General features: G+C 43.8%; 1 protein-coding gene across 2 annotated transcripts in view; it reads right to left on the bottom strand.

Moving 5' to 3' along the window:
• Window positions 1-4,492, bottom strand: part of DHRS7 (dehydrogenase/reductase 7) — a 399,399-nt gene extending 394,907 nt beyond the window's left edge. The window contains exon 1 of one of the 2 annotated variants that reach the window (XM_069638906.1): window positions 4,191-4,492. In XM_069638906.1, coding sequence (XP_069495007.1) covers window positions 4,191-4,323 — 133 coding nt within the window. In that variant the 5' untranslated portion in view covers window positions 4,324-4,492. The remainder of the gene's footprint in view (window positions 1-4,190) is intronic. The other variant, XM_069638905.1, reaches the window with a different exon arrangement.
• Between the last annotated feature and the right edge of the window lie 8,081 nt (window positions 4,493-12,573).

Raw genomic sequence — 12,573 nt, forward strand, 5'->3', positions numbered from 1 at the left:
GGAAAAAAGTTCCCAAAAATAAAAAATAAAAAAAGGTAGAAAACAAAATTGTTCTTGCCTGGTTCCAGTGCTTTAGAAGGTAAAACGAAAAGGGAATAAAGATCTATTAAACTTAAAGTTAATTTGAGGCCTTCAAACTAGCTGATTCAGTGCTTGAGTAGGATCTATATGTTTGGTAATGTTATCAAAAAGTAGATATTAACAAGTTCTGGTTGCTTAATAGTGACTCATCAACTGTAAATTTATAACATGTACAAAAAATTAGAGGCAAAAATGTCATCAATATTTAAGTCAATCCTACCTCTACCCTGCCCCATGTTGTTTTACTAGGTATATCACCATTGCATTTTTGGAACCCCAAAGCATCTAACAACTGTGCCTAACTTACTTATGCTATTCATTTTTTGTTGTTGTAAAGTGCTATAGAAATGATAGGAGTCTGCACCTAGAAGCCTAGCCAAAAGTTTAAATCTCCCACCAATAAAACAATCAAAAGAGTTCCCTTCTGACCAAGCTCCCAAAGTGTTCTCCAATTTTCTGAGGTACGTATCCAATTTAGCACGGCAGGATTAAAGTATACATTAATACAAATTATCTTAATCGAGCTGCTCGTGGCCATATCAGTTTAAGGGCCATTACCCCGGACAAAGATCAAGGAAAGGAATAGCCCTAATCCCACATGGTTACAAATAAGATCACTGTAGGGTATACCTTTACTACCCTTTTTTGCTGGTTGTACAAAAGGTCCCAAACCCATCCAGGAAGGGGTCTGACATATCCAAACCTCTTTTAAAAGAGTATAAAATCAAAGTGTATAAATCTAGGAACTAAAGGGTGGCACTAAACAGATTGGAATCACTGATTGAGTGCCATAAGTTAAACTGACTTTGGTTAAAGAAGCATGGCCTTATTGTTGCCCCTCACCTTAGAAGATTGCAACGCAGCAGGTCCCTATGGCCAAGCTTGCTGTGTACGGCCTGTGACTCCTCATACCTAAATTTAACCTCTCTGTCACCCATCAATTTTTCCTAAACGGCTGATTTCCATATTCCCTTTTATTGCATTGTTATTGTCCGCGAGGAAGAGAGGAGTCACCCGTTTGAGCCTCCATACCATAATCACAAATGTCATAACTCAATGACAACTTGGCAGCAGATTTAAATTTCTGGAATATCATAAATAAAACAAGACTTTAAATACAATTTTACAATATTCGTTCTATATGGCTCAACAAATTGAACGAACTCAATAACACTGCATAAAATCATGTGACGATGTGAAGTTTCATTGAGAAGAGACAGAATATTAGAACGATTCAAAGTTACAAAAGCCTAATTTTCCAGCCTGCCCCAATTCTTATACAAGAACTTTCAGTTTGTCCTTCCCTGGAATTACTTACTCTACCTACAGCACCAGTGTATGGAGCTTTTAGACCCAGTCATATGGTCACATGGCTACTTAACATAGGGGATCTTTGGTCCAATGCCTAAAGCAGGATCTTCATTGCCAGTATTTTCTTTACTGTTCCCCTCTTCGTGATGATCGGTTATCGGCAGCCGCAAGCAGGGACTCTTCCTTGATGACGTTATCATACATTAGTAACCATCAAAACATTGTTGGAGGACACTGTAACTGAACTTAAAAAGGGATAATACTTGACGTTCCTGTCAATGTCATTTTGGTAGTGAAAGCATGTCCCCCCCCCCTTCTTTTTAATCACTTTTGCTAAATTATTAGATGTATGACTAGCACGGGTACGCTGCATCAGATGTCTTGTTCTCCTTCATAACTGTCGGATTTTCCAAAGTGGGTAAATTGAGGGACCGCAAGAATTTCCTGGAGGATTTGCTCTGGTTTACTAGAGGTTTTTGTTCATCTTACTACATTGTTTCCATTTAAAACCAAGTCCTCCATTTGTCTACGAGTTATCTTTTTTAATGGAGCCAGCTTCTAAAGTAAGATCCATATTGTTGGGTAACTGAGTTACATCCTGTGTCTGGACCAATAGGGTGAGAGCATGTTGGTATATCTGACCACACCATGACTGATCCCACAATGCTCTGGTCATTATAATTGTACTGAGGAACATTGATTTTAGGCAAATCTCTCCCATTTACAAAACAAGCAGGATGACACGCACTGGGTTTTCCACAAATGTTATTTTGTCCACGATAAATTTCAAGGATGAGGCATGAGATTTCACTCACAAGTGTATATAATCATGCAGTTCAAAACTAAATTTAGGGAGGAGATGGAGCTATAACACAAATTGGTAGGATTCTCTGCAAGCTGCTGATGGGAAGTCTGGTGCAGCGAATTTGGACACCTTGTGCCCATTGGGGCAGGCAAATGTAAGTGTATGAACAGTGGAGGTGTATTCATCATAGACCCCATTGAAAGAATTGAAGTGTTGTGATCCTCTTACAAGGAACTCCCCTTGGGAGTCTGGGTTACATGGCCATTTTGAGAGAATAGTGCTGATATGCCAGAGAGATCTAAAGAGGTGGAGGAGGTGGTAAGGTATGCACGAGGTGTACGGTCACGCGCCCCTTGAGTTGCAGCCGTTTTTATGGGCAATATCGCCCTGCTTTGATGTCACTTCCACATATTGAAATGTGTTAATACTATAAAAGTATATGATCTTGTTTTTTAAAGGCTTAGACTGCAGCAATGACAACTCTACCCCAGCAGGAGTAGCATTTTTCAGTGGGAGGAGTTAATACTCCTTAGATCAAGTGACAAAGTACTATTTGGCGGAGAGTTGGACTTGGGTTTGCTCTGGATATTATACATATTGTAGTGTTTCAATGAAGGCAGAAAGAAGCAAAAGAAACTCACGATCAATACGCCCTCTCCTCCTGCCTCCAAAATGCTACACTTCCCTGAGGCACTTCGCTCTGCACATCTACTGGTATGCTCTACCCCCGCTTGTACCTGGATCGGTTTGTGCAGTAGCCAAACCCAGAGCAGCTTTTAGGCTGACATTCCTTTGCATTCTGGTACTTGTTTTCTTCCATTCAAGATGGGGGAAAATAAAGCTGCAATCATACTTGTTTTGTTAAACATGTTCCTATCAAGATGTGTATTATGCCAGGTTGGTTTATTATGTGATTTAGATTCACATCAAAGACATCTATTAAAAAAAAAAAAATAAGTGTTATTTTAGCTTGTGAAAAACAAACATTATTAACACATATTGTACCAACTAACGCCGAGAGGCGAGATCAAATGCCTAAACTGCAGACTGGACTCAAATCTACACGTATGATCCAAAAAGGATTCAGTTGACAGTGTACGAGAGTAGAAAAAAGCTGCTCTTTATAAAATAATAGTAACCCTCCATACACTGCATATTACTACATTAGTCATTTGCTAAAAAAGTGTTATTCGTGGTAAGGGGACTGACAACCTTAGCACTGACATGCATATGGGTTCATTTCATGCAGTCTGTGCCACATTTCAGGAGGTTCCGAAACATGGGGGAGGAGGGTGATAAAAAATGTTAAAACGCTTTACAACTTTTTGGCACTACGTTTTGCAAAAAGTGTAAATAGCGCCTGCAGTTTACTTATGCAGAAAGCATTTACAATACTATGGAATCCCACATTTGGCAGGTGGGAAAAAAAGCGGATTCCAAGGAAGCATGAAACGGTCATGTTGGTTCCCGTGGCCCAAATCTGGCTACAACAAATCTCAAAATCCGGTGGGGTTCCGAAACAGATTAACCCGTTTTTGCAGTCTACATATTAGAACATGACAGAATCCCCAATCGGTATGCTAAACGACGTACACTCCCTGGCTTGCTCATGATATATTGGGGGGGCGGGGGAGGGTGGCAACTATGTCACAGCAACCTACCAAAACAACAACCTATGCTGCACTTTTCCAGATGGGAACATAGAGGCAGTTTATGCATTGGGGTTAGTCTGAAGCCAAGAAAGCAAAGGAACTGATCGTGGCCATGACATGTGTTTTAAAATTGCCCACTCCATGATTTTTCAGGCCGGCTCCGACCCTGCTATAAGAAGAAAAAAAGGATTGTTTTGACTCCCACCCAGTGAAGTCACTTCCGGTGCTCTCCAGTGCGCATCTTATATAGCCCCGGTGCGAGCGTTTGACTCGCCAGGTGGGTCCTGCGACTCGTAGCAGGGAGCCCGGTATTATGAGCGCAACGAGAAGCGCGGGATTACCTGGAGCGGCCCCGAAGAGTTCTGCCCAGAGAAGCGCGAGGTCTGCATCCGCTCGAAGGAACCGGATGAGCTGTAGAGCTGCGTAGAGCAGCGCGCACCACCACAGGAGGCTGCAGACACAACACATCTCCATTGTGCGAACGCAAGAACGCAGTGTAGGGATCAGAGTCTACAAGCGCAGCTTGTCTCCTCTCACGGGCAGGCGGCTATCGGCGCTCTCTTCAGAGTCCGCTGCTCGTGTGCTCTCTAATGGCAGCTCTCACGGTTTGGCGAATGGTGCCTCCTCTTTCAGCGAGTTCTGTCCCGCCCCGTCTCACGTGGAAAGCTGGCACTCCTAACTGTTGAACCTTGCCACATCCCCGCTGGGCTGCTGTCAGCCGTGGAAGGCCTGGTGTTCAAAGGAGAAGGACTCGGGGCTTGACCAGGCGATTTCGTTACGTTCCATCTATCCTCCTGAATATATGTGTTCATTTAATTTTTTATTTCTAGTGTTGGCAGCGATTTCACAAGGCATATGAGCATAGCACCACAGATAAGGGGCGGTCATTCATAATGGCTAATCCCCCACACTAAAGTGAGATGGGGGTTTAGATTCTATTAAAGACAAGGAGGCGAGTATTATGCATTACAATCTTTACTCTGAAACCACAGCAGCAAAGAAAAACTTTTACAAACAAAAAAGTTGTAAAGAACAGAACTAAATAGAGTTCAATGTCAATGTAAGGGAGTTCCCCAATCCATCATGGAGGACAGGTCATGCCTTGCAGGAGACCAATGAGCAGTGACCCTTCCTTATATAAATCCATTACTCTAATCACAATTCCTCTTTCTGTAGCTGTTTTAAACCAGACTCCACTGCACAGATCAGATGATAAACGATGATGACAAATCCAGCGAAGCTCTCGTACCACGCACTCCAGATCTTGTAACTGATTCACACTCCTGATCAGAACCTCAACTCGTAGCTGTAAGAACAACAAGCAAGAAGGGTGGGTGGATGGGAATAACAACAAGCCAAGAATGTTCACTCTTGAAACACCTGTGTATATGTGTGCCATAACTGCAATATCATATCAAGGGTGGGTGGGATAATACTCGCCTCCTTGTCTTTAATAGAATCTAAACCCCCATCTCGCGTTAGTGTGGGGGATTAGCCATTCTATGACAAGACAGGAGGCTCATATTATGCAAGGTTGAAGCCCTTGCATCCCATTAGTACAACATGATCAATACAATAGAGCCAATATAATAAAATAATATAATAAAATAATAGGAGAAGAAATGTTTTAAATGCTTTCATTAAATCAATCAGCTGACCGACCGCAAGAGAATTGCCCAAGACTCGGCTGCCCGTATAACTGTCTTATAAGGCATAGCCAAATCCACTGCAAGAAAAAACAACTGGAAGATGTGCCAATTCTAGCGTTACTTACATGCCACCAAAACCAACTGGTTAAAAAGAGGGGGGAAAACACTGAACAAAGTTTTCCTATACTAATAGGTTAGGAAAAAAAAAACATCGGAACAATAAACTCCTCTGTTGTCCAATCAAACATCTAAAACACTTAAATTCATACCATCCTTGGGACCCTAGATAGCAAACCAAAGAAGATAAGCACTTAGCTCTCCTGGAGATAAAGAAAAAGTACCCCATAGGGGTGAAAGCTTTGTAGGTTCCATCCCATGCGTGTATACTAAGGAAGGATGTCTTCTGGAGGCAGAAGCAGAATGGAAGAGAAGGGCCCCACCTGAAAGCTAAACCTGTCCAACCGCCAACACAGAGACCTTCAGACCTTCTGAGCTCTTGAAGAAGGATTCTGCTACCATGACTAAAGACAGATATTTACAAAACTGACCCTTAAGAGACCAAACTTGGCAAGGAGAGAAAATGTATCTTACATCCAATCGTTACCATTATAGTGATACCCAAACCCCCTTGTAGATCTGCCCGGTGCTTGAACCTTGTTCCCTCCTCCCTGGTTGATAAATCCCCTAGAGGATCAAAACTAACCGAAGGAGGACCACTACATTCCAAAGTCTTAGCAAGACTCTAAACTGCAAAAAACTGATCACCAAACAGTTAAACTGAAGTTGCACACCAGAAGAGGGCTAACCTCTATTTCAGCCAATTTGAAGAACCTTGAAGCTCACAGCACCCTGAGCTGGCACCTAATTGCAAAAAACAAACTCCTGTGACAAAATCCAAAGGTCCACCTGCCATGCAGGTGACTAGGAGAATCAAGTCATTAACTAAATATATCCCAGCCCTCTGGGAATCGCAGTGAAAGACACCTTCTGATAGTTAATGTAGAGACGCTGGAACTCATTGTGATAGAGGGTCGTAATAACTTGGATGGGAGATTAGTGTCACTCCCAGACCCCTCTATCCCATCAAGGGATACTGAACCTTCCCAAAGGAGGAGAACCCCTCCCCCACTTATCTAAGGAAAAAAACCTTGCAACCCAGAAGAAGGCTACCCTGAGGGCCACATTAAAGCCCCGCTTTACACCCTTAAAATAAATACACTCTTGTATTTCTAACCAACCCCCTGACCGTGGACGGGCTCCGCTTAACTTATTGAAATACCAGGAATTAGCGCAAAGGAAAGTAACTGACTGGGGGGAAATGCTCAGTGCGAGTCTGCACTGGTCACAAGCCAGAACTCCTGTAAAAAGGAAAAACGGAAACCATCGGGAGTTACTCCAAGAGGTGTAATATTATGATACAATCTCCCCCAAGGATGGCGGGAAGGGGAATGAGAGGGAAAAGACTCTGGGATAATTATCAATTCCCCCTTAAATGAAAGGTTGTGAAAGAAATGTGGGACCACTGTCCCCTCAAACCCTGAGGTCTGAGTCTCTGTATTCGTGTGAGGCTGACTGGCCACTAAGGGAATCAGGGGAAGGAAAAAATTAAGCACATTGCCTATGGCAAAATAGCACTTATATAGTACTACGAACCCTCAGGTATACGAGTGTTGCTCATCACTACTACCAACGGTGTGTGGTGTGAGGTGTTCACTTATCGATCTCAGCAGGATGAAAGACTGATTTAGACTTTTCCAAATTAGGAACCTGTATCAGTAGAGTCAGCATGGATGTGAAAGCCAGCACTCTATTCGCTGCACTGTAGAGGGTACAGAAGCCTGCTTGTTCTCCTCGAGCAGAGGAGAAATTGTAACACACTGCTAGATGGTTAGCTGAACAACAGGCCAAGCTTTGGGAGGGAAACAATAGGGCAGGCGCCAGAAAGTTATTATTTGGCAACTCGTCCATCTGATACCATCAAGTGTTTCCAAACACTCCATCCAAGTAGAACATGGTTGCTCAACTTGCCATGCAACAAAACTGAACAGTTACCCTCGAGCTGACCTTGTCTCCACCAATAGTCCAATAGAATAATGAATGTCAAAATGGGACAAATAGTAAGGGAAACCCCGTCCCCACTAAAGAGAGCCTCGAGCCCTGCAGACCTCAAGAGAGGCATAACGCATCATCTGTTTCTTCCTCATGTTGAGAGAAAAAATACTACAGCTTAATCAGCACGGGTATTGGGTGGAGCAATTGATATCGGGGAAAGCAAAACCTAAGGAAGGACTAAGTTGTCCTGAAACTAACTAATGTAAACGGCGACAGAAATTTAACTAAAAGACGAAGGTTAACATCAGAGTGATGGCTAGAGAGGAAGGTACAACCCCCCACATGGGTCTGTTTACAACTACCTCCACACACTCTTTTCTTTAAAGTACTTAATAAATAAATACAAAAATGTAAAAAAAAATATAACATAATAGAGAGTAGCCAAGGAAGAGAGGTTACGCCCTCACAGGGGTCCGAACCCCGTCCTTATAGAAGCTTTTCTCTACTGAGCTATCCGGGCTACTGCCAATTCTGAAAACGCAAAATGTGTTACAGGCATCACCTAAACCTATTGTTTAGCAAAAGAGTACACTGAGCAAGTGTACCTCAACTTCTCACCCTAGCAGGGTGTGGAACCAGCAGTATACAAGGGATTCACCTCGCAGAGGTTCACAGGCCTAGCCTGTCACCGATCAGGTGACAGCATACCTACAGGGAAGATATATGATATGATATGATATGATATGGCATTTGTAACACGCCTATACACAAGTGTTTCAAGGCGCGACGAGGCAGGGGGGGGAAACAAGGGGAGACAGACAACGATCCTACTAGGCCAGGTGTCATTCAGATCGCGCAAGTGCAAAGGGTAGAGGGAAAGGGAAAAGTGCAAGGGGGAAAGGGAGAGCGGAAAGTGCAGTACAGGGTTAATAGCATACAGCAAACAGGATAAATAACAAGGGCCAGCTGGTGGCAAGTGCGAAGTAAGTGCAGACAAGTGCTGGGAAGGGGGGCTGTAGGGATACAGACCCAGTCCCGTAGTGCAGGGGTTGCCATGGAGGCAGTGCAGGGGAGAGTGGCTGGGCCAAGGACCGAGAACGGTGAGTGGCCCAGTTGCAGATTCAGTGCAGTTTCAGTAGTATTAGCAGGGGAGAGGGGGAGAGAAAGCGGAGGCAAAGAGGAAGGTTTTGAGGTGCTTCCGGAACCGGAGATGGTTCTCCTCAAGTTTCAGGGAGGCAGGAAGGCTGTTCCAGAGGGAGGCCCCTGCAGCGGAGAGAGATCTGCCCCCAACTCGTCGTTTGGAGAAGCGGCTGAACTTGAGGGAGTTGGACGCGGATGAGCGAAGAGCTCGAGAAGGAAGATATTTAGGAAGAGAGAGTTGATGGTATTTTGGCCCAAGGCCCCAGACGGCCTTGTGGACAATGCAGAGGGTTTTGAACTTGATCCTCACAGTCACTGGGAGCCAGTGCAGTGATTTCATAATGACAACTGCCACATGCAGCACCTAATACAAAACAAAACTGCCGACTTTAAGGGAAGAATACACTGAGCAAGTGTACCTCCAACTGCTCGCCCGAGCAGGGCGTGATAACCAGCAGTCCACGAGGGGGTAACCTCACATTAGAACTCAGGCAGAACCTGAAACCGTGCAGGTTATGGCACACCTACAGTGAAGGAAATCATCAATGCCATATGCCGCAAACAAGCCAAGTTGCGGAGTTTAATCGAGGAATACACTGAGCAAGTGCACCTCAAACTGCCCACCCGAGCAGGGTGGCAACCAGCAGCACACGAGGGGAACCTCCACCAGACCACAGGCAATGCCTGTCACCGAGCAGGTTTTGGCACCCTTACAGTGAAGGTAATCATCAATGCTATATGCCGCAACCAAACAAAGCTGCCAACTTTAAGCGAGGAATACACTGAGCAAGTGCACCTCAACTGCTCACTCTAGCAGGGTGTGGCAACCAGCAGAGGGGGCAACCTCGCACTAGAACACAGGCAAAACCTGCCATCGACCAAACCATCTACAGCACTTCAACAAAATTGCAGACTGGCAGCGCATCGTGCTCTTGCGCTGGATGGGCAGACTTTGACCTAACAAACACACAGTCTATCAGTATACATTCTTTCTTTCCAGCACTAAAGGTAAGGAAATGTTATTGTGTCACCAGGGATATGAGATTACAAACATTAGACAAAACGACATTTATTAATATTAAGATGTTCGCGCCTGAGGAGTATCTGGGATTCAAACCCTTGTTGTTCTGCATGGGCTTGTTTTCAAGACCAGCAGGTTGCCCTTGTGCTATAATCCTTCTGAAGAAGTTATGAACCAACAAAATCCCCAGTAGGAAATCCATGTTCAACTGAGCCAAAAGGTGACAATCAAAATACATCCATTGTAAAATATAATTATTTAAAATCTCTAATCTTAAAATATATATTCTAAAATATATAAAAAATATATAAAAATAAATAAATATGCGCTTTATTTGGCAGGCCGCAAACCCGGGTCTTCCTGCATGGAAGACCTGCAGCTCTATCCTTGAGCTAACCTGCCTCTGAAGTGAAGCAGAGGCTTTTGTTACAAACATAAGCCATATGGGGCAGGCCAAACCCAAAGCCTGCAGCACCTGGAATCCGCAGGCGACCGAGGGGCACGAAGTCAAACAAGAGCCCTATGCGTGCCGGGTCTCAAGTAACAGCTTCTTTTTGACCGGCGCGCAACGGGAGCCTAAAGGGCGTCATGGCCAATAAACCACTGCGCCTGGAATTCCCAGGCGAAACGAAAGAGGCGACAGTGTAATCAACACTGCTCGCGCGCAAATCCTACAAATACAGTTTACAAGTGCTTAAACACCTAAGTTTACAAGCGCAAGCGACTGAAACGTGAGATATAAACGTAATAAATATTTTTTGCTAACATTCTGAAAGACATATAAAAAAACCAACGGCCGCACGCGGCTTTGCAGATACAATGTATCAAGCATACAACTTCCTTTAGAATAAAGGTACTTAACACATATTTACAATATATATAACATATTTAAACTATTAAAGCCTACTACTGACAAACAAGCAAGACACAACTGAAAGGAGGGATTTAGCTGTGGTGTCAGCAGCAAAGAAAGAGGAATTGGGATTAGAGTAATGGATTTATATAAGGAAGGGTCCCTGCTCATTGGTCTCCTGCAGGGCATCACTTGTCCTCCATGATGGATTGGGGAACTCCCTTACATTGACATTTAACTCTATTTAGTTCTGGTCCTTACAACTTTTTTGTTTGTAAAAGTTTTTCTTTGCTGCTGTGGTTTCAGAGTAAAGATTGTAATGCATAATATGAGCCTCCTGTCTTGTCATAGAATGTAGTATACAGTGTTCAGGTAAAATCCAAACAAGGCAGCTCTTTTTATTTGCTTTGAGCGAACTTTAGCTCTTTTTCAGAGCTATTGTATAAATCTGTAGTGAAAGCGTGCTTTAGCTGTCAAAGCTATGTGTAAGTCCCAAGATAAACTAGAAACAGCCAGACACGTTTTTACTGAATGTTGTAAATTGGGAACCGTTTATATGTGCATATAGGGTCAATTTGTGAGTCACTGTGGCAATGAAAGAAAGTACACAATGTGAGAAGTAAGTACTTTATTTGGGCCCGCACACAGCTAGCGTCAGCCACCTCCAACCGCTCTCCATTACATCAACTGCCACTTCCCAACCATCACGTAGGACGGGCACGCACCCAACCTTCCATCCTTGTGTTCCATGGCGTGTGTATACATGCCAACATTTGAACTTTTGTAAGGGGGGGAAGAGTATGCGCACGTGTGCCCCCTCTCAAACCCGCACCTTTTACCTGAAATGTCAGGCGCGAGTTCAAAAAACGTGCAAGTAAACATAAAACAGTGCATTTCTTTATCTAGCGAGGACATTTGCTGCAAATAGAGATCTACCATAACCATCACTAAAAAACAGTATCCTTACTTGTATGTGGATAGTCAGTTCTGTGATGTAAGAAGCACCCGTCTATGAACCTGGAAGATAAGTAATTGACAAAGATATGCTGGCCTTAAAGATGCACCTGCTACAGCTGAATGAAGCACAGATGCTCTTATCCAGTCAATGCAATTTCACAAATCCACGTAGAGACTTCAATCCATGTGAGACAGCAATTCCATTGTGAAGGCTCTTATTGGGAAAAATATTTCTATTTCCTTCCCTACCCCTCTCCCCTTCTAACCCTTCCCCCCCGTACTTCCCCTCCTCCCTCCCCCTCCCTAATGACCTTAAATTCGTCACTGATACCACTTAAGGGCATTGAGGACACTAGATTAGTCCCCCTTCCCTTCCCCTCTCCCTCCCCCCTTCCTCCCACTCCCTGACCACAAAACAGACACTGTAACCCCCATCACCTTCCCCCACTCTTCCCCTCCTCCTTGTAAATTGTTCTACATATTGTTCTAATGACTTGTTTTATGTTTGTAAATATGCTTCTCTCACTCTTGTACCTGTTGTTATATTGTAAAGCGCTTTGGCTTAAAGCGCTATATAAATTCAATAAACATAAACATAAAATAAGGGAAGCCGATCTTTTGACCCAGGAAGAGCAAGTCTGTACCTTTGTGAGATGCTGCACTGATGGTGAAAGTGAACTGGTGAGAGTAGATTACAGCAGAGACTTCAATCTATGTGAGACGGCTGTTCCATTGTGAAGGTTCTTACACTTGTGACCCAGGAAGAGCAAGTCTGTACCTTTGTGAGATGCTGCACTGATGGTGAAAGTGAACTGGTGAGAGGAGATTACAGCAGAGACTTCAATCTATGTTAGACGGCTGTTCCATTGTGAAGGTTCTTACACTTGTGACCCAGGAAGAGCAAGTCTGTACCTTTGTGAGATGCTGCACTGATGGTGAAAGTGAACTGGTGACAGTAGATTACAGCAGATACTTCAATCTATGTAAAACAGCGGCAAGGGAGTCCACTCTTGTTATTAATGGACAGTAACTGGAATGAGCCTTATTCCAGT

Source organism: Ambystoma mexicanum, chromosome 14, assembly GCF_040938575.1.
Source record: "Ambystoma mexicanum isolate Mex_15411 chromosome 14, UKY_AmexF1_1, whole genome shotgun sequence".
Classification (NCBI taxonomy): domain Eukaryota; kingdom Metazoa; phylum Chordata; class Amphibia; order Caudata; family Ambystomatidae; genus Ambystoma; species Ambystoma mexicanum.